Source organism: Oryx dammah, unplaced genomic scaffold (genome assembly GCF_014754425.2).
Source record: "Oryx dammah isolate SB20612 unplaced genomic scaffold, SCBI_Odam_1.1 HiC_scaffold_24, whole genome shotgun sequence".
Classification (NCBI taxonomy): domain Eukaryota; kingdom Metazoa; phylum Chordata; class Mammalia; order Artiodactyla; family Bovidae; genus Oryx; species Oryx dammah.
Genome location: NW_024070208.1, coordinates 22,742,028 through 22,764,667, shown reverse-complemented (window position 1 = coordinate 22,764,667; position 22,640 = coordinate 22,742,028). Strand labels below are relative to the sequence as shown.

General features: G+C 37.5%; 1 protein-coding gene across 2 annotated transcripts in view; it reads left to right on the top strand.

Moving 5' to 3' along the window:
- COG6 (component of oligomeric golgi complex 6) overlaps window positions 1-22,640 on the top strand; it is a 62,207-nt gene that overhangs the window by 27,000 nt on the left and 12,567 nt on the right. Inside the window, exons 13-19 of one of the 2 annotated variants that reach the window (XM_040267019.1) lie at window positions 857-974; window positions 11,177-11,308; window positions 11,644-11,811; window positions 14,660-14,767; window positions 15,850-15,903; window positions 17,348-17,427; window positions 19,415-19,871. In XM_040267019.1, the coding sequence (XP_040122953.1) occupies window positions 857-974; window positions 11,177-11,308; window positions 11,644-11,811; window positions 14,660-14,767; window positions 15,850-15,903; window positions 17,348-17,427; window positions 19,415-19,442 (688 nt within the window). In that variant the 3' untranslated portion in view covers window positions 19,443-19,871. Of the gene's footprint in view, window positions 1-856; window positions 975-11,176; window positions 11,309-11,643; window positions 11,812-14,659; window positions 14,768-15,849; window positions 15,904-17,347; window positions 17,428-19,414; window positions 19,872-22,640 lie in introns of those variants that run through there. The other variant, XM_040267018.1, reaches the window with a different exon arrangement.

Below are 22,640 nucleotides of genomic sequence, written 5' to 3'. Positions count from 1 at the left end.
TCTTTTGACAGCATACATACACTTGAGCCCTATTGTAAATGTCACTCACTGTAAGACCATGTTATATGTGAGTTGTGGTAAAACAATGGTATTCCAAGCTATATTTTTGATAGTCTATTAAAAAATCACTTTAGATGACTTTCTACAAGCATGCCAGCATCAGGAACAGAAGAATCACTTTCAGTACATGAATAGGAAAATAAAATTGGAAATTGTTTTATATACATGGTTGTGTTACATTCTGCAAAAATGAGAAACCCCACTGGACTAGTCTAAGAAATATCCTTGTAGGAGAAAATTTAGAATTATAGGATGTAGAGTAGTTATTTAAAAATGTTACCGAATTTTTCATAATTAGTTTAAAGATACTTTTTTGGCAGCTGTATAATCATAATACTTTATAATTTGAAGATGTGTTACTGATATGGCATAAGTTCTATTTTAAAAAGCTCAGTATTAATAATATTTTCTCCATAGAGCTACTGATGGAATGGCTTCCTTTAAATTAAGAGCAGATCTTTTAATCTTCAGATAATCAAAACATGTATTTACTGTAATGGCAGAAAAATAGCCACATGGACTTGCATGCTATAAGGGTTTAGTCTAACCCACTGCTTTTCTAAGAGATTATGAGATATTGAAAACACTGTAGTTTGCTTTCATTTTTTGTCACCTAACCTAAAAAAAAAACACCAAACTCATTTCTGTATGAGACTAGAGTAATTGTCTTAATTCACAGGTTATATTCTATATAAAAACTTTTATTTAGATCTGGATCTTTTAAAAGAATTCTACCCAGTCATAGAGCTAAATTGTTTAGACCTGCTTTGCAACCAGAAATATTCTTTGCTTTTAGTGGCATTATTGGAAATAGCGCAACTACATTGTTGACTACCATTGAAGAAATGCATTTGCTGAGCAAAAAAATATTCTTCAGCAGCTTAAGTCTTCATGCCAGTAAGTTAATGGACAAGGTATGTTTGAAAAATGCAGTTCTTATACTGTGTGAGTCTTTCACATTCAAAAATGCTGTTTTACTGTTTTTACATTGGTGACAGTTTTTTTCCCATTTCATTTAGTGTTCTCTTGAGTTCTTCCTATGAACAAGAAAATTCATTTTGGGATGGCTTACTGGATGTAGGCTTATAGTCTGTTCCTAGAAAAGTATAACATCGAGTCATAGTTGGAAGTAGAAACTCAAAGCCCTAGTTTTACTACCATTTTTCAATAACCCACAATTTGTAATTAAAGCAGACTTTCTATATTTAATAGGTCAGGACTAAAATGACATACAGATTGAAAAACTGAAACTTTTAGTAAATACTTTTTCTAAACAGCTGGCATATATTTTTACACTGGTGGTCTAGCTTTTTCCTTATAGAATTTATGTGCCTTTGAGTTATGTATTACAATTATGAAACAAGTAAGATAATAAAAAAATTCCATAAAAGCAAAGAAAACAAAACAAAACAACAAGCAAAAACCTGAAAGAGTTCTGTGAGAGCTAGTATTTTACATTGAGCATTGTGTTGTGCACAAGTAAATTGGTGAGACCTTAAGGAATGGGTTTATAACAATCAAATCCTTCTTTGTTTTTGTTTCATTATTAAGGACCCAGGTTTTTCAGAGATGTATCACAATCACCATTTTTGTTTTAAATTATGCTGCTCTATCCAGTTGCTTGGTTATATTAGATGCAGGTTTGTAGTATGGTGTTGAGCAGTCAGTAGCAGTCCAGTTTAGAGGCCCTGGATTTTACATTCCTAAGCTCAGGGAAACCTTAAGAGTCTACTGTCTGACCCTAACATAGGATTCAAATTTTCTGGAAAAGCAGCATGAATTTGTGGAGATGAAGTATTTCACTTATGTGTTTTCCTGTATCACCAGAAGTTACTAACAGGCAGTCAGTCCTTGTTTTAGATATGGTTATATAAGTTATTATTTAGACACAATTTTTCTAAAATCATTGACCCGTGATACAAACTGTGAATGTTGTTTGCTAATGAGAGCACAAGGGCAAAAAGTGAAGGTCTGTCGGTCTCAGGTTGCACTTCCATTCATGGAAATTAGTCTGATAAATCAGTGCTTACTGTAGAATCACGTGTTTTATGGGAGACATCCACAATGTGTTATGCTGGCACATGAGGGAGGGGTATTAGTTTAGCTCGGTCGCTCAGTCATGTCTGACTCATGGACTGCATGGACTACAGCACGCCAGGCCTCCCTGTCCATCACCAACTCCGGGAGCTTGCTCAAACTCATGTCCATTGGGTCTTGATGCCATCCAGCTATCTCATCCTGTCATCCCCTTCTCCTCCCGCCCTCAATCTTTCCCAGCATCAGGGTCTTTTCCAACGAGTCATTCTTTGCATCAGATGGCCAAAGTATTGGAGTTTCAGCTTCAGCATCAGTGCTTTCAATGAGTATTCAGGACTGATTTCTTTCAAGATTGACTGGCTGGATCTCCTTGCAGTCCAAGGGACTCTCAAGAGTCTTCTGCAACAGCACAGTTTAAAAGCATCAATTCTCTGGCACTCAGCTTTCTTTATAGTCCAGCTCTCACATCCATACATGACTACTGGAAAAACCAAGCTTTGACTAGATGGACCTTTGTTGGCAAAGTAATGTCTCTGCTTTTGAATATACTGTCTAGGTTTATCATAGCTTTTCTATGATAGCTTTTAATTAAAAGGAGCAAGATCTTTTAATTTCTTTAATGGCTGCAGTCACCATCTGCAGTGATTTTGGAGCCTCCAAAAAGTTAAAGTCTCACTGTTTCTGTTGTTTCCCCATCTATTTGCTATGAAGTGATGGGACCGGATGCCATGATCTGAGTTTTAAGCCAACATTTTCACTCTCCTCTTTCACTTTCATCAAGAGACTCTAGTTCCTCTTCGCTTTCTGACATAAGAGTGGTGTCATCATCTGCATACCTGAGTTTATTGATATTTCTCCCTGCAATTTTTATTCCAGCTTGTGCTTCATCCAGCCCAGCGTTTCTCATGATGTACTCTGCATGTAAGTTAATTAAGCAGGGTGACAATATACAGCCTTGATGTACTCCTTTTCCTATTTGGAACCAGTCTGTTGTTCCATGTCCACTACTAACTGTTGCTTCTTGACCTGCATACAGATTTCTCAGGAGGCATTGTAAGGTGGTCTGGTATGCCCATCTCTTTCAGAATTTTCCACAGTTTATTGTGATCCACACAGTCAAAGGCTTTGGTGTAGTCAGTAAAGCAGAAGTAGATGTTTTTCTGGATTTCTCTTGCTTTTTTGATGATCCAACGGATGTTGGCAATTTGATTTCTGAATCCTCTGCCTTTTCTAAATCTGGCTTGAACATCTGGAAGTTTCACAGTTTACGTACTGTTGAAGCCTGGCTTGGAGAATTTTGAGCATTACTTTTCCAGCGTGTGAGATAAGTACAGTTGTACATTTGTTTGAACATTCTTTAGCTTTCCCTTTCTTTGGGATTGGAATGAAAACTGACTTTTTCCAGTCCTGTGGCCACTGCTGAGTTTTCCAAATTTGCTGACATATTGAGTGCAGCACTTTCATAGCATCATCTTTTAGGATTTGAAAGAGCTCAACTGGAATTCCATCACTTCCACTATCTTTGTTCATACTGATGCTTCCTAAGGCCCATGTGACTTCACATTCCAGGATGTCTGGCTCTAGTTGAGTGATCACACCATCATGGTTATCTGGGTCATGAAGATCTTTTTTGTATGGTGGTTCTATGTTTTCGTGCCATCTTTTTTTAATATCTTCTGCTTCTGTTAGGTCCATACCACTTCTGTCCTTTATTGTGCCCATCTTGAAATGTTCCCTTGGTATCTCTAATTTTCTTAAAGAGATCTCTAGTCTTTCCCATTCTGTTGTTTTCCTCTATTTCTTTGCATTGATCACGACGAAGGCTTAGTCTTTGGAACTCTGCATTCAAATGGGTATATCTTTCCTTTTCTCCTTTGCCTTTAGAGGAGGAGTATATGTGTCCATAATAATATACAGAGGGGGAGCTTTCCAGAGAGGGAGTTACAAGAGTTGAACTTTGAAGGACATAGGGATTAGATAGGTGAAAAGTGGGGTGGGTAGAGGTTATTCTAAGTAGAGGAAGCAAAAAGAATATGTAACTCTTTGTTTAATGAGACAGGATGGAATATAGACAGAGAAGTCAGGTTGCAGACAGGGTAGTGAAGGAATTTTCATTGAAGTAGTTTTTATGAAAATACATACGCTAAGGGAAGAGCCATAAGGGGACAGATTCTTGAAGGGTAAAGGTAAGTCTTCAAAAGTTGGTGACTTATAGAATGTGGTTAAATCAGAGGAAAGAGTTCTAAAATAATTCCTAAGTTCCCAACCAGGGAATATTGATACTAATTGCAAGTATCTGGAATAAAGAGAAAGGGGATAAGATGACAATATTGTCTAAATTAGACAAGACACACGTGGGATATCCTCCTTTATAGTCAGTCTCATCCAGCAGGGAGTTGTGCATTTGGATTTACAGGGTTTTGTGTATAAAGAGTTGAATCCATAGGTTTATATGAGGTCACTAGGGATCATGTTTAATGAGAGTAGGGCTTCTAGGACACAGTCTTGAGAAACAGTAGCATTTCAGAGAAGAAGGTAAGCCCAACGATGGTGGGATTCTGAAGAAGGTTGGAGAGGCAGGAGGCAAATGAGAAGAGGATTTTATCAGAAAAGCCAAGAGAATAGAGGTGAAAGCATGGTTGGTGGCACATACTATAGGAAGAGTTCTGTTAAAAAAAGAGACAGCAGGTTTGTTATCTTTGTCAATATGTAGGTGATCCATGACTTACTGAGGACAATTTTATTCACATGGTGGGGCCAAGAGCCAGATTGCAATATGGGAAAAGCACAGGAGAGTATTACCCAAAGCTTTACTAATTGGAAAACATAGGAACTGAAAAAATAGAAGTAAAATGTAGGAGGCATTCTTATTGTGAAATCTGAAAAGAGAATAATAAAGCAGAATGGTAAAAGGAAAAGTGAATGTACATTTTTACAATCAATTAGAAAACAGAAAAACAAAATTGATCATTTGTTGAAAATATCAACAAAATTGACAACCTTCTAGCAATTCTTTAAGCAGTGACAAAATTTAAAATTATAACATCAGAATTGGAGATAATAACCAGAGAGGAGGATTAAAATTTATTCAGTTCAGTTCAGTCGCTCAGTCATGTCCGACTCTTTGCGACTCCATGAATCACAGCATGCCAGACCTCCCTGTCCATCACCAACTCCCAGAGTTCACTCAGACTCACGTCCATCGAGTCAGTGATGCCATCCAGCCATCTCATCCTCTGTTGTCCCCTTCTCCTCCTGCCCCCAATCCCTCCTAGCATCAGAGTCTTTTCCAGTGAGTCAACTCTTCTCATGAGGTGGCCAAAGTATTGGAGTTTCAGCTTTAACATGAGTCCTTCCAATGAACACCCAGGACTGCTCTCCTTCAGAATGGACTGGTTGGATCTCCTTGCAGTCCAAGGGACTCTCAAGAGTCTTCTCCAACACCACAGTTCAAAAGCATCAATTCTTCAGCGCTCAGCTTTCTTCACAGTCCAACTCTCACATCCATACATGACCACAGGAAAAACCATAGCCTTGACTAGATGGACCTTTGTTGGCAAAGTAATGTCTCTGCTTTTTAATATGCTGTCTAGGTTGGTCATAACTTTTCTTCCAAGGAGTAAGCATCTTTTAATTTCATGGCTGCAGTCACCATCTGCAATGATTTTAGAGCCCCCCAAAATAAAGTCTGACACTGTTTCCACTGTTTCCCCATCTATTTCCCATGTAGTGATGGGACCAGATGCCATGATCTTCATTTTCTGAATGTTGAGCTCTAAGCCAACTTTTTCACTCTCCTCTTTCACTCTCATCAAGAGGCTTTTTAGTTCCTCTTCACTTTCTGCCATAAGGGTGGTGTCATCTGCCTATCTGAAGTTATTGATATTTCTCCCAGCAGTCTTGATTCCAGCTTGTACTTCTTCCAGCCCAGCGTTTCTCATGATGTACTCTGCATATAAGTTAAATAAGCAGAGTGATAATATATAGTCTTGACGTACTCCTTTTCCTATTTGGAACCAGTCTGTTGTTCCATGTCCAGTTCTAACTGTTGCTTCCTGGCCTGCATACAGATTTCTCAAGAGTCAGGTTAGGTAGTCTGCTATTCCCATCTCTTTCAGAATTTTCCACAGTTTATTGTGATCCACACAGTCAAAGGCTTTGGCATAGTCAATAAAGCAGAAATAGATGTTTTTCTGGAACACTCTTGCTTTTTCGATGATCCAGTGGATGTTGGCAATTTGATCTCTGGTTCCTCTGCCTTTTCTAAAACCAGCTTGAACATCCGGAAGTTCACAGTTCACGTATTGCTGAAGCCTGGCTTGGAGAATTTTGAGCATTACTTTACTAGCATGTGAGATGAGTGCAATTGTGCAGTAGTTTGAGCATTCTTTGGCATTGCCTTTCTTTGAGAATGGAATGAAAGCTGACGTTTTCCAATCTTGTGGCCACTGCTGAGTTTTCCAAATTTGGTGGCATATTAGATGTTTAATTAAATTGTTGAGGGAAAATATTAGTAAATGAGAAAGTAGAAGTATTTCCTTTACCATATAAAGATTAATAAAACTAACAGCCAATATCATGATTAACATTGAAGCACTAGTATTATGTTTCTGTTTAAGTCAAGAAAGAACACAACAAGAATACTTGCCAGGAACTGCTTATTTAAATAAAAGTCCAGATAAAGTAATGAGAGATACGAACATTTTAAAGTAAGAAATAGATTATTTGTGAATGCTCTGATTGTACTTCAAAAACTCAAGAAATACAATTGGTGACAAGATCAATATACAAGGATTAATAATTTGGGGGGAATTTGGCAACATGGGAATCTGACAACCAGGGAATTTGGGGAATTTGGCAACCAGGAATCTGTCTTTACACCTTAGACAACTGCACTAGCAGAATTTGTCCGGTGTAACTATTTTGGGACTCTGGAGTCTATTGAAGAATTGCAAATTCTAGGGGAACGCTTGGATTGTAAATTGCAGTTAATTTTGGTCAACTTCAACTCTTAGCATACTTGCAACTACCCATCTCCCACCCTCAGGGCTGTGGCGGGCAGCTGTGCACTTGTTCCTTGAGTGCCTTGCACACAGCTTGTAGAGCCAGGGTGGACAAAAAGGACCCTGTCCTCCATACCTCTGGGATCTGTGCTCTCATCCCAGGGTTGTGAAGTGGAGGGTGGCCACTGTTTCTACACCTCCACGTTGTGACAGACTCCTCCCCCTAAATTAGTCAGTTGGCTTAATTGACTTCCTGGTGATTTCAAAGGTTAGTGCATTTTTTCTACCTGCTTAGTATTTTTTCTTTTTCCCATGATAGGAGTCAGACATTAAAAACATTCAAAAACAACAGTATATTCAAGAAAAAATAAAAAGTAACCACATGTTCAGGGAAAGGAGCAGGCTCAGAAAGACCTGAGAACTTTAGTTTACACCTCAGCCTGATCCTTGGCACAGAGACAGCCTACAGCAAGTTAAAAAATAATAATAATAACATGAAATGGCACCCCCTGGAGAAGGGGGAGAATTTATTTCCAGGGTTAACAAATGCTGTTTTCAGCAAAAAATCACAAGGCACACAAACAGGGAAATGTGGCCCATTCAAAGCAGATACCTTCCTGCAAAAGACTTGATGGCACATCTACCAGCCGAAAACTTAAGAACAGTTATGTTAAACACGAGTCAAGAGAACAGTGTGTGGACACAATGGAAATACCTACCAAGAGGTAGAGAATCTCAAAAAGAAATCCTGGAGTTGAAAAGTATAACTAGCAAACAAATGAAGTCCTTACAAAAGAGTATACAGCCTGACCAACTGGGATTTATTCCTGGATTGCAGGGATAGTTCAGCAAGTGAAAGTCAGTCATTATAATTAGCACATGGATGGTTTTCAAATCCTTTGCCCTTTTCCTACTAAGTTGTATCTTATTCTTGTTATTTTCGGATATTTTTATACATTATGAATATTAAGTGTCATACATATTACAAATCTTTCTCCATATCATCATTTACCTTTTGATTTTGCCTGTAGTGTATTCTGATACATCCCTTTTAATGTTTACACAGTAAAATCTAACATTTTTTTTCTCTGTTGTTTCTCCTTTGGGAACGTACTTCAAAAACTTTCCCACATCAAGAAAATATATATAGAATTTATTATATGCTAAAGTTAATATCTAGTAGTGGGAAAGTGTTAGATTATTTAATAAATTTATATAAATGCATGTTCTTAGGTCTTTCTGTAATTTCACTTTTATATTGAATTTTTAATTTACATAAAGTTTATTTTTGTCCATGTGGGGAAGGAAGGATCACACTTATTTTTCTCAAATGGTATCCATTTATTTTGCTTCATTTTCATTCAAAAAACCCACTAAGTTCTTAAATACTGTATTTCTCTTATAAAGTTAAAATGAAAGTTGCAGGAAAATACAGTGGTTAATGAAAGGCAAATTTTAAGTGTGGCATCTTCCAGCTAAATTCTAGAGCTGAATAGGATAAAAACAGGGAAAGGAAGAATTGTAATTTGAATATATTAAGTACCAATTAATACTGCAGTCTATGTGAGATTAGGTGAATGGGTTTATGACTATTATTATTTATTGTTATTATCAATAATTATGCTCTGAAATGTTTTTCTTAGATATGAATCGGGTAATATTTAGGGATATTTTAACATTACGTGAGATTGGAATATGATACTTTTTATAGCTCATGTGTTACTTATATGTAGACAACCATTTCAGGTTTCTTTCAGAAAATCTTAGTTTCTTCAAATTTTAATGTTGCATATTTTATGTTAAGTATACTATCATCTTATTCTGCCTCTTATAAACCATTCATCTCTTCCAAGAAGATTATAACCTTATGAGGAAAACACATATTGCAGAATGGTCTTCACTACCAAAGCACCCATTTTTTGTTAATAGAATTTTAAAGTGATTATAAAATTGTTAGGAAGAATAGCTTTTAAAATAAAGATATAGCCAGAAATGAACTCTTAGGATTCGTTCTTTGCTTTTAAAAAGACACATTTGGGAGCTAATTCTTTATCTGGTATGCTAAAGGAAAATTCAGGGACATTGTTTTATTGAAAGGTGTCCCTTTTCCCTAACAAAGCGTTTGAAGCACTTCACTAGTCAAGTGTGTGTACTCCCTTGTTTCTCAGGCTCTCCTGAAACATTCATAGCTGTGCATCTAGCAGAATCTAAAGGGTCCCCTGAAAGACACAATGTCATATCAGGGTTAGCTAGAGAGACATTTTCTGAAAAGTTCTTTTCACTATACTAAGTCAGTACTAATTTAAAGGGTATGTTTTATCATAAATGAAACCCATATCAAATTAATAATAAGCAGGGTTGACTTGCCTAGCACTCTGAAAAGAAAATCTAAATGGTCCTTTAAATTTTTATTTAAATTGTTGGATATCACTCCTGTTTAGAATGTCTTACTACTGTTCAAATTGTAGTTCTTGGAGGAGCAGCTTGGGTATCACCTCGGAGTTTATTAGTTTAGCTGAGATGAAGAACCTCAGGCACCTGAGATGAATCAGAATGTGCATTTAACCAGATTCCCTGGTCATTTGTTTACATCTTAAAGTTTGAAAAGTGCTTTTTAAGAGGAATACTTCGAGATTTACATTATTCCTTGCAGATTATTCTGCCAGGAAAAACAGGCAAAAACAATGTTTTCAGCTAAAATGCTTGTTAAATTTTAAATAAAATATGTGAAAAAGTTGTAATTTTTTTGACATTTCAAACATTAACTTGCACTCTTAAATTTCTTTTGAATAATTTTATTGACTTAAAATTGTAATTCCGTAAATAAGTAAGGTAAGAGGAAACTTTCAGAGGAAATGGTTGTGGTATAGAATGTGGTGATGGTTTCAATGTATGTTACCGAGAGGGGCCTCATGTGCCCACAGAGCTGGAAAGCCAAACTCTGACCATGGGTGTTTGGAACAAAGTAAGGGTTTATTTGCAGAGTGCCAAGCAAGGAGAACGGGCAGCTAATGCTCAAAAGATAGGAATTCCTTGATGACTTTCAGGCAGGGTTTTTAAAGACAATGTTAGGGGAAAGGATCTTAGGATACGTGATGAGCTTGTAGACCTTCTGATTGGTTATTGGTTATTGATTACTTTATTGGTGATAAGGTAACTTTCTGGGAATCTTAACCTGCTGGTTCCAGCAGGGGTCTGTGTGTTTGTGATCAGCATGTAGTCACCATTCTCTGCCCGGATGGGGTCTTACTTTCTCCAGAACAACTCAGAGTATGCATCGGATTGTTACCTATATCTTTTCAGGAGGAGCTAGGAGTCCTGTGAGTCTGTTGTCGTAATCATTAACCGTTTGCTTCTGCTCTTCGGAACTCAGGAAAGGCGTAGGAGACTAAAGCCTTTTGTTCTACAAACAGGAAATGGGGGACACGGAGGGGCTTTTGTACCTGGGAATGTCCTATAGGGTCCTGCTTGGTTTCAGTCTCCCCTTTTCTTTGATACTCATCAGTCCTGAGAGGAGCAAGGGCAGGACAAGAAAGGGAGTCTGGTTTTGGATAAGAGATTACTCATAAACTCAGTGAGGGAACTCAGCTGTAGGGGGATTTAGTTTCAAGTATATAGACCCTGAACCTGTATGTATTGAGCCACAATATCTGAGACTGGGGCATGACAGGGAGTGGTGATTCTCATTTATAGTTGGGGAAGTGCCGGTCTCTCTCTGAATTACTTTTTTCTTAAGACTAGGGCTAAACAGAATAGGCCATTTCAAATCCATATGAAAATATAATCCTAAATTCAAAGACTACTAAGTTTTTCCTCATGATTTTTTGTATCTTAGAAGTACAAATTCTATACTGCTGATATATTAATTCTGAGATAATCTAACAAAAACTTTTGTGTCACTTTCTGTGATTTTCATTAGTACAATAGGGAATAAACAATTGATAGATGATAGATTTTATAATGTGTCAACCAGTGCTTTATATCTTTCATATGAATGATTTTACTGTGAACTGACATTTAGACACTAAAGTTTAGTAGAAAAATATAAGCAGTGTATAGATCATCCTTTATTTTAGGTTGAACTGCCACCGCCTGATCTTGGGCCAAGTTCTGCCTTAAATCAGACGCTCGTGTTGCTGCGTGAAGTTCTAGCATCTCATGATTCTTCAGTTGTGCCATTAGATGCCCGTCAAGCTGATTTTGTGCAGGTGTGTTGTAAATTCACTCTTAATGACCATTGCTCCTCTAATGTACCTTCTGTTGAAATTCTGCCATTTTGTAACCCGTGTATCTTGACACCCCTTCTCAGTGTTTTTACCTTCAAATAGTAAACTGTTTCCCATTAATTTAAAAAGTAACATATATTCAGCGATGCTTGTTTTAAGAGTTATGATTTCTATACCATTTAATCTCTTTCATATGTGCTTCTGTGAGTTGGTCTCTTCCTCTCTAGTTTGACATTCACTCTGAAGTGCCATTCACGCAGACCTGTATCACTTGGTACGGAGATGAAGGGTCTGTTTAATTCTGTTTCTCATTGTAGGTTCTATCGTGTGTCTTGGATCCTCTCCTCCAGATGTGTACTGTATCAGCCAGCCATTTGGGCACAGCTGACATGGCCACTTTCATGGTCAATTCACTATATATGATGAAGACGACATTAGCTCTCTTTGAATTCACTGACAGACGTCTGGAAATGCTGCAGTTCCAGGTTAATTTTGCCATAACATGACTGCTCACTGTGATGAAATCTTCTTTTTCCATACATGATCTCAGTTACTGGGTATAAGCTAACTTCAGTGACCTGATTTCTATGAATCCCTTGTTATAGTCTGATAATACCTCCCTTCCTCCCAGGCATATTCAGTATTTTAGTTTAGTTTGGGAGAAGCCAGGGTATGTAATGAGTAGGATATTTCATTCAAACCATAGTATGTGCTGGTAGAATGGAGCTTTTCTGACTAATTTGAACCATTATCCTATATGCAGCTTTCAGTTTCCGAACTGTGAATAACGTGCTATATTTTTCGAACTGCAGAGCTTGTGCGGAAGGTGTTGCAAAGGACAGACGCATTTTTGTCTATGTGTAAATCAGTGTTAGGCACAACATTACAGTTTGTTAAACCAACCATGCTGGTCCTTAAGCCAAACGGTCTCATTTAAGCGTCACAACAAAGCCGTTTATAAAATTTACCAGACACTTGACTTCTGAGTTTGAAATAGTGATTTGGTAGATAAAATGTTTTACAAAAACACAAAACTCTGAATCTTCTTTATTATCACAAGAATATAAACAGTTGGCAGTGGCTGCAGTAAAAATGTATTGCTTTTGATTTTTCCAAGGAATGAGTTTTGAGACCTCTAAATTCATGATATTTCCTGCTCTTTCTTTTTTTTTTTTTACAAAATATGAAGTATGATTAATTTTTCTTTGTTCCATCATTGTTTATGTATAATTAGTAAAAATCTTTTTAAAAAATTCATTAGTTTTTAATGTATTTATCACTAATTCAACCCCAGACTGCCGTTTGTCTAAATCTATTCCCGAAACGTGCAGATATGTATCAGTTCTCCAACAATCTGTTTTATCACTAGTTATCCTTGTTTCTTAAATATCCCAAAGTTATTTTTTGCATCCCAAGAGGACACACCCCACCATGTAAGTGCTTATTAGGTCTGCATCATGCTTGCTGTTAGGCGGTGGCCAGTGCTGGTCTCATGGGCCAGACCAGAATCAGTGTGGAAGGACTGCGCAAGGCTGTGGCTGCTTGCTGGGAAGCATGCCCCTGCAGTAATGATTTTCCCTGTTTAGTAAAAGATTCTTGATTTTCAGATCTTTAATTTTCTTCCATTCTTAAACTTCTTCCAGTGTTCTGAGTAAGAAATCCAGGCTAGTCTGATTCTCTTTAGTTTTGTGATAAACCTATTTTATTCATGTGGAAGCTTACAGTGATTTTCCTTTAAGTTCAGATATTTCCTCAGGATATTTTTTAGTATGTCTCTTTTTTTGTTACTTCCATTTTGGACTTTGCACAGCCATTTCAGTCTGAAGATTCAACCTTTTTTTTTTTTTTTGCTCAAGAAAGTTTTCTGTAATCTTTAATTAATTATCACTTCTCCATCTGTTACTTTTTATATTCTGAATATAAAAAGCTTCTGTCCTTAGTTGGCTTTATCTCCTGAACTTGTCTTTTAATTTCTCTTTAAACGTCTTCACTTTAATATATTTCTTTGATATTTATTCTGTATTACTATTCTTCCATTTTTCTTTCAGATACTAATTTGGTTCTTAGTGGTAACTCTTTGATTAGATATTTATATTTGCAATCTTATTTTTCTTGGTTTTTCAAAGAGACTAGTAAGTAAAGGTTCTAATTGTACTTTCTTGGGCATTCACTTGAAAAAAATTAAAGTGCTCTGTGTCTTTCAATATACATGTGTTAGTCGCTCAGTCATGTGACTTTGCAACTCCATGGACTGTGTCCCGCCAGGCCCCTCTGTCCATGGTATTTTCCAGGCAAGCATACTGGAGTGGGTACCATTCCCTTCTCCAGGAGATCTTCCCAACCCAAGGATCGAAGCCGGGTCTCCCACATTGCAGGCGGATTGTTTGCCGTCTCAGCTACCTGTGTTACCTCAAGAAAAGACTCTTGTTTTCATTACTCTGGTGGCTTTCCTCTTAGAACCTCTCACCTTTTTTAAACCAGTTGTAAGTTTTTTAAGGGGAGGGCCTCAGTTACTATAGAGGCTTGGACAATGGCAAGCATTCAGGTGGGAACATCACCTATTAATAGTGAACTGTGCCATTGGTAAACAGGTCGATAACAGTGAGGGAGGAACAGCAGGAAGAGCTCCAGGCTTTCAGGCCTGTACTGGTAAAGGGAAGGGAATTCCCTTCCTGGGAATTTGTCATCCCACCAGGCAGTCTCCGCCTGTGACTTCTGCCCCCATTAGCCATAGGTAGCTTCCCCAAGAACAGCAAAAGCAGGTGAATGCATACAACTCCCACCTACCAGCATAGTCTCTGTAGGCAGCCCCTGACGCCTCTGACTAGTCTTCTGCTGGGTCCTCAACCATCCTCTAGTTGTCCCAGATCTGCTTTCTTCAGGGGAACTTATAGCTTCAGCTCCTGTGGGATTTCCTCCGGGCCTCTCCAGATGGCATATATGATTGGCTGAGTCAGTCCAGTAAGTTGGGAGCATGAGGCACTGTGGGTGTGAGAAACAGCAAGTCCTCATCCTCCCAGAATTCTTCCTAAGTATTTTATTTTACATTGTTGTTGTTGATGAGTAGTTTTTGTTTGTTTACTTCATACCAGCTTTTAAAAGAGCTAAGAAGCAGCTCACATTTTTTTGACTAGCCCTGGAATCCTCAAAGACTTTCTTGGCATTTGTGAGGGGACTTCCTCTTTGAGGAAGGAAAAGTCTTTATAGAAGAGCAGTCCCTATGCCTCAGCAAGGAGCACGATGAAGAGCTAGGAGTCCAGGCCAGTCTGCTGCTCCTCGCAGCAGTCCTATTCTTCTTTTAACATGTTTTCTTTTCATTGTGTTTTATTTTAGATTGAAGCACATTTGGACACGCTTATAAATGAGCAAGCTTCTTACGTTTTAACCAGAGCAGGCTTGAGTTATATTTATAACATGGTACAGCAACATAAAGCTGAACAGGTAAGCACATGGCTGTTTCTAACTAGAGAGAAACACCGATGTAGACTGTGTCTTCTAGAGCTAGACTCATTAGAATCTTGGCTCTGCCACTTAATAGCAATTTTTTACTGGGAAAGTGACCTGTCTCTGTTTCCTCATTTGTAAATTGAATGTACTAATATCTGTAACGTAGGGTTATTCTGAAGATTAAGTAAGATAATGCCTGTGTAGTGCTCAGATGACTACCTGAAATATAGTAGAGTGTCCCCAAATGTTAACTGTCCTTTTTACTATAGATAGTTTGGGTTAAAAGTAATGAAAATATACAAAAATTAGTATAGAAAAATGTATAATACATTGGTAAATTTTTCAAAGTCCTTTATCACCATCAACTAATTGAATGCTTAGGTTACTATATATAAATAGCAGTCATTCCCCATTTTAATTTAGCAGATCATGGTCTATTATTTGGAAAGGTAGATACTTCTGGGGCTAGCATACGATCTTGTTCAGTTACGGAACTCCAATAGAATTGGAACACGGAGTAGGAGAGAAGCCTAGGAAACCATGTAAGCATTTTTCTTTAAAAAGCAAAAAACTCTTTTAAATAACATTATGGTGAAGAATATTTTATAACCCAGGAACTCTTAAGTGACACTCTCAAAGAGCACAGGTTTTGAATTTTTTCTTTTGATAAGGTAATAAGCAAGTTTCCACCAGAAGGAGCTAATTTTGCTACCTTTTTTATACTATCTAAAATTGTCAAAGTGAGACTCTTAGAGTCCCTATTTCTCACTGCCATTTCTCAGTACTTAACTGCCCTTTTTTCTTGCTTATGATTAAATCTGAAGTATCCTGCTGTTTCATTGTTCATAAACGTATGTGCTCCTCACTCCAACACATATTATTGAGGACCTTCACGCTAGTTATACAGAAATTAACAGGTCATAGTCCCTCTTTTAAATGAGGTTGAAGATAGGACGTTCTTTGGAAATAAACTAAATTTTCAAATTTGGAAAGTCTCCTAATGGACTGTATTTCATAAGTGAACTGTAACATATAGCACCTGTTTTCATCTTGTTTTTGGCCTTTTGTTCCTTAAGGGCCCTTTAGCTAATTTGCCCAACCTAGATTCTGTGGCACTGAAGGCTGCAATGGTAAGTACGCAATAAAGCATGTCAGTATACGTTTCTTTATGGAATGTTATTCTTACTCTTTCCCATGTGATAATTTGGTGTATTCACAGCTGGGTCCAGTCATAATGATTGCACACGTATCCCTTTAAAGAGGTCTGATCAAGACAGACATTGGTAGTAATATCTCTTTGCCCTAATATCTTATTATTCCTGTTTAAGTTTTCTTCAGTTTCAGACTTTACTCCTAACCTAATGAAGAAACAGGAATGACAACATGAAGAAGTTAGGCTATATATATCATTAGAGAAAACCACCAATAAGAGCTGCATTTATCATGCAACTAAATAAATGTATAAAGAATACAGTTGTGAATTGTGATAATGCTGTGAATTAAGTCATGCAGATCCAAAATCTCAGAGTCAACCCCTTCATCCCATTTACTATTAACCAAATTGCGATGATTTTGCTCTCTAATTTTCTCAGATATCTTCTCTTCCTTCCAGTCCTTTTGCCCTTGTTTGAGATGGTGCAGGAGCTACCCGTTTGTTGCCCTTGCATCTGCTATGTACAACACCCCTTTGATTCTTTTTGCTGTGGCCAGAGTTAGCATCTTAAATTTGAATCAGATGAATTCCCCCCTTTCATTATTTCCCTCCTTTAATGGTTTTCCTAATGCTTTTACAGTAGAAATTAGAATCTGTTAGAAAAGCTTTCAAGTCCTATATGAACTGAGCTCTAGGAGCCATTCTTTCTCACCTAAGCCTTCATCCACACTGTCCCCACTATGCACACACTTAACCTAATGTCAGTTCATCTTCACAATTTCACTTAAAGTGTCCTTTGCTCAGAGACGCTTTTGCCAGACACAAAGATTAGATCTGTGTCGTCCTGATGGATGCTTTTGTAGTATTGGTACCTTGGTTTTTCCTTCATTTACATTTGTTTACTACCTCTCTCACTAGACCATGAGCTCTATGAAGCTAGGGACTGTCTTTTTTTGCTCACCATTATATTTACATTACGTTATAAGGTACCTTACTAATAACAGGTACTCTATGAATATTAATAATGAATAAATGTCTCCACTTAAATTTATATTAAAATAAATAAAATAATGAATAAAATGATTAACAGATAATCCGGATTTTAAAAAGTAAGGTGGACTTGAAATCTGATGACTTAACATCTTATTATTACCCAGAAGTTTGGTGAGGGAGATCAAAATGAATGGCTTGGATTTGAAATCTTAAAAGTAGATATTGCTGATATTGAGTACCTTAAAGAGTTGATACTTCAGTGAATTTAGTTAGAATATATAAGAAATAAGTCATTTTGATCACAAAGACCTCATTATTTGGAATATGGGATTTTCCCAAGGATTTAATCCTTAAAAAGGGATGATTATTAGGGAGGTCTGTTAGCAGATATGTGAACTTTGTGTTTCCAATTTCTCTGTTTCATTTAGGTTCAGTTTGATCGCTATCTGTCCGCTCCTGACAACCTGTTAATGCCACAGCTGAACTTTCTTCTAAGTGCCACAGTGAAGTAAGTATTTATTGGTTCCAGTTATTAATAGTTGGTAAAGATTCACAAGCTGCTGCTGCTGCTAAGTCGCTTCAGTCGTGTCCAACTCTGTGCGACCCCATAGATGGCAGCACACCAGGCTCCGCCGTCCCTGGGATTCTCCAGGCAAGAACACTGGAGTGGGTTGCCATTTCCTTCTCCAATGCATGAAAGTAAAAAGTGAAAGTGAAGTCACTCAGTCGTGTCCGACTCTTAGTGACCCCTTGGACTGTAGCCCACCAGGCTCCTCTGTCCATGGGATTTTCCAGGCAAGAGTACTGGAGTGGCATGCCATTGCCTTCTCCGAAGATTCACATACATTTCTTAGAAAAAAATTGTTTTTTAAAAAAGGAGATTTAATCATTGAGGATTGATAGTTCTCAGCCTTTTTTTCTACCTCAGCACCCTTAAGAGATCTGACCTTACCCTGTTCATACTTGTTCTTTACATGTTTGTAGTTTGAAAGTGTCTATTTAGTGATTGCTTTTTTAAAAAATAATGGGACTTATATAATTGAAGCTACAATGTGATAATACGAAGTTCCGTTGTATTAATAATGTCAAAATTGCACTGAATATGTGATAAAAGATTAGTAATATGTTCATTGTGCAACATAGATGTCCTACCGTTTAGATCATTTTGGACTCTGGAAGTTTCTATAAATACATTATAAAATTGTTCGATATCACGTATTAGAAATGTGTTCAAGGTAAAGGACTATATTAAAATATAAGGATATTACAATTGGAAGAAAGTGAGAGATTATACTGGGTGACTTTCTTGATTTTAGCAAAAATATTGCCAAAGTTTTGTACAAGTAGGAAATCAGACATCTGTACCTTTTTTTTCTTTCCATTCAGCTAGTGTATTAAGTGCTCTGTGTACCAGGCACTACAGAGTAAGATTTAAAAGCCAGTTTCACTATCTTAATAGAGATTATAGTCTGACATGTCAATTATACACTTGAACAAATATTTACATTAAAAGTACAATAAAGAACTATGCAACTTGAAAAAAATGCTTTAAATATCTGAAAGGATGTCGTGGTATAGAGGTGGTCCACTTGCCTTCTGTTGTTCTGAGGAGCAATGTGTAGAGCAAGGAGGCAGCTTTGGGCTCAGCATGAGGAAGAATTTGGTGTCAATTAGAATTGGCTGGAAATGGATTCTCTCAGACATAGAGTTAGGGTTCTAACTATATCTAACCTAATGAAGAAACTGGAATGACAGTGAAGAAGTTAGACTATGTATCATTAGAGACTTCCATCTGTCAGTCGTCCTTGGCTTATAGCTCTTGACTTCTGAAGTGGATTCCAATCTTAATACATTACTTTTGAGTGTGACACTCACCAAACCTCTACTCTGTTACCTTCTTAGGGAGTTCCCACATTAGTTGTGGTCAGTGTAACTGATTTTATTTTATTTTTTTGCTTTTATATTTTTTTATCTTAAAAAGATCTCATACTGTCAACATAACTAAAATTCTAAAGAATTGGGAGACCATAAAACAAATTCGTTTATGCCATAATTCAAATTGTTTGTTTTCTTAAGTTATTTACCTTGTTTAACCAAATACCTGTAACTTTTTTATATTTAACCACTTGTTTTAGTACTTAGTACTATATAGGCATGATATGCATTTGTACTATATAGGCATGATATGCATTTGATCTTACTTATAAGGCATTTGAAATAATAGGAGGTAACTTTTATTCAGTTAAACTTTGAACATTTTCAAAATGGTAATCTGTTTTTAAGCTAAAATAATTTCATATCCATATAGATTTCTATTCATAGTGTATTTAAAATACCAATTGTTTCTTTGAAATAGAGCTTTGCAGTGTAAAACTTTTTATTTCTGTCTTGTTTTGTTAATGTTCTGTTCTCTATAACTTTGCTTGTCTCTGTGCTTGCAGTACCTTGGGGACCCCTGTCACTCTTCTCTTCTTTTTTCTTGTCTTGTGTTATAGTTTGACTGCCTCTCAAAGTGGATTTTGATTGAATACTTCAGCCTTGGAGTAAGCTATTGAATGAATTTAAGTATCCAGAAAATGAGGTTGTATTAAAAATTAAAAAGTAGAAAATTAAAGCATTTTTAAAGAATCCTTCCTTCCTTGTGATGAATTGGAAGGGTGTTGTTCTTTTTTTAGTGCCAGACTCCAACACTTACCTTTTAATAGTATAAAAATAGAGATTGGACTATAGAAACCACAGTCATGCATATTTATAAAATATTCTCTGTCTTCCAATCAGAATTCTTTGTATGAATAATTTAAGAAATAGAGACTATAGATGCTTCTTAAAGTGAGTGTGTAGAAAAGTTGATATGATTTGAGAATTCTTTGATTCAGGAATCATTATCTGTTGCATATGGTAGAAACAAAGCAAATTTCTTTAAAAGTAATGACTTTGGTTTTGTGGGGTTTTTTTTTTTTTTTTTTTTTTGAGGTAAATGGAATAATTTTCTTCTCTTTCACTGCCTCCTTTTAAGCATCCTTGGGCTTCTTTAGGCAAGAATACCTGAGTGGGTTGCCATTCCCTTCCCCAGGGGGTCTTTCCAAACCAGGGATCATACCTGGGTCTCCTGCATTATAGGCAGATTCTTTACACTAGTGCCACTCTGGAAGCCCTCCTTTTTAAGCCACTATCTTTAACTATCGGGAACACCAGTATAAACAGAAAATAAAGCAGATTTGGTAATAGGGGCAAGGTGAGCCTACCAAAGAAATAGTGACTACTGGAAACGTGCAAAGTGATAAATGACTGAGACTCACACTGTGCTTTAGAGACCTGGGAACGTCTAAGCCTTAAAAGTGAGGCTAATCTGTCCTACAATAAAGGCTACTTTCAGTCAGTTCAGTTCAATTCAATCGTTCTTTGCGACCCCATGAATCACAGCACATCAGGCCTCCCTGTCCATCACCAACTCCCGGACTTCATTCAGACTCACATCCATTGAGTCGGTGATGCCATCCAGCCATCTCATCCTCTGTTGTCGCCTTTTCCTCCTGCCCCCAATCCCTCCCAGCATCAGAGTCTTTTCCAGTGAGTCAACTCTTCTCATGAGGTGGCCAAAGTACTGGAGTTTCAGCTTCAGCATCATTCCTTCCAAAGAACATCCAGGGCTGATCTCGTTTAAAATGGACTGGTTGGATCTCATTGCAGTCCAAGGGACTCTCAAGAGTCTTCTCCAACACCACAGTTCAAAAGCATCAATTCTTCAGCGCTAAGCTTTCTTCACAGACCAACTCTCACATCCATACATGACCATTGGAAAAACCATAGCCTTGACTAGACAGACCTTTGTTGGCAAAGTAATGTCTCTGCTTTTGAATACGCTATCTAGGTTGGTCATAACTTTTCTTCCAAGGAGTAAGCGTCTTTTAATTTCATGGCTGCAGTCACCATCTGCAGTGATTTTGGAGCCCCCAAAAATAAAGTCTGACACTGTTTCCACTGTTTCCCCATCTATTTCCCATGTAGTGATGGGACCAGATGCCATGATCTTCGTTTTCTGAATGTTGAGCTCTAAGCCAACTTTTTCACTCTCCACTTTCACTTTCATCAAGAGGCTCTTTAGTTCCTGTTCACTTTCTGCCATAACGGTGGTGTCATCTACATATCTGAGGTTATTGATATTTCTCCCGGCAATCCTGATTCCAGCTTGTGCTTCTTCCAGCCCAGCATTTCTCATGATGTACTCTGCATATAAGTTAAATAAGCAGGGTGACAATGTGTAGCCTTGACATACTCCTTTTCCTATTTGGAACCAGTCTGTTGTTCCATGTCCAGTTCTAACTGTTGCTTCCTGACCTGCATACAAGTTTCTCAAGAGGCAGGTCAGGTGGTCTGGTATTCCCATCTCTTTCAGAATTTTCCACAGTTTATTGTGATCCACACAGTCAAAGGCTTTGGCATAGTCAATAAAGCAGAAATAGATGTTTTTCTGGAACACTCTTGCTTTTCCGATTATCCAGCAGATGTTGGCAACCTGGTACCTCTGCCTTTTCTAAAACGAGCTTGAACATCAGGAAGTTCACGGTTCACATATTGCTGAAGCCTGGCTTGGAGAATTTTGAGCATTACTTTACTAGCGTGTGAGATGAGCTCAATTGTGCAGTAGTTTGAGCTTTCTTTGGCATTGCCTTTCTTTGGGATTGGAATGAAAACTGACCTTTTCCAGTCCTGCGGCCACTGCTGAGTTTTCCAAATTTGCTGGCATTTTGAGTGCAGGACTTTCACAACATCATCTTTCAGGATTTGAAATAGCTCAACTGGAATTCCATCACCTCCACTAGCTTTGTTCGTAGTGATGCTTTCTAAGGCCCACTTGACTTCACATTCCAGGATGTCTGGCTCTAGATGAATGTAAGTGATCACACCATTGTGATTATCTGGATTATGAAGATCTTTTTTGTACAGTTCTTCTGTGTATTCTTGCCACCTCTTCTTCATATCTTCTGCTTCTGTTAGGTCCATACCATTTCTGTTGTTTATTGAGCCCATCATTGCATGAAATGTTCCCTTGGTATCTCTAATTTTCTTGAAGAGATCTCTAGTCTTCCCCATTCTGTTGTTTTCTTCTATTTCTTTGCATTGATTGCTGAGGAAGGCTTTCTTATCTCTCCTTGCTATTTTGTGGAACTCTGCTTTCAGATGCTTATATCTTTCCTTTTCTCTTTTGCTTTTCATTTCTTTTCTTTTGACAGCTATTTGTAAGTCCTCCCCAGACAGCCATTTTGCTTTTTTGCATTTCTTTTCCATGGGGATGGTCTTGATCCCTGTTTCCTGTACAATGTCATGAACATCATTCCATAGTTCATCAGGCACTCTATCTATCAGATCTAGTCCCTTAAATCTATTTCTCACTTCCACTGTATAATCATAAGGGATTTGGTTTAGGTCATACCTGAATGGTCCAGCAGTTTGCCCTACTTTCTTCAATTTAAGTCTGAAATTGGCAATAAGGAGCTCATGATCTGAGCCACAGTCAGCTCCCGGTCTTGTTTTTGCTGACTGTATAGAGCTTCTCCATCTTTGCCTGCAAAGAATATAATCAGTCTGATTTCGGTGTTGACCATCTGGTGATGTCCATGTGTAGAGTCTTCTCTTGTGTTGTTGGAAGAGGGTGTTTGCTATGACCAGTGCGTTCTCTTGGCAAAACTCTATTAGCCTTTGCCCTGCTTCATTCTGAAC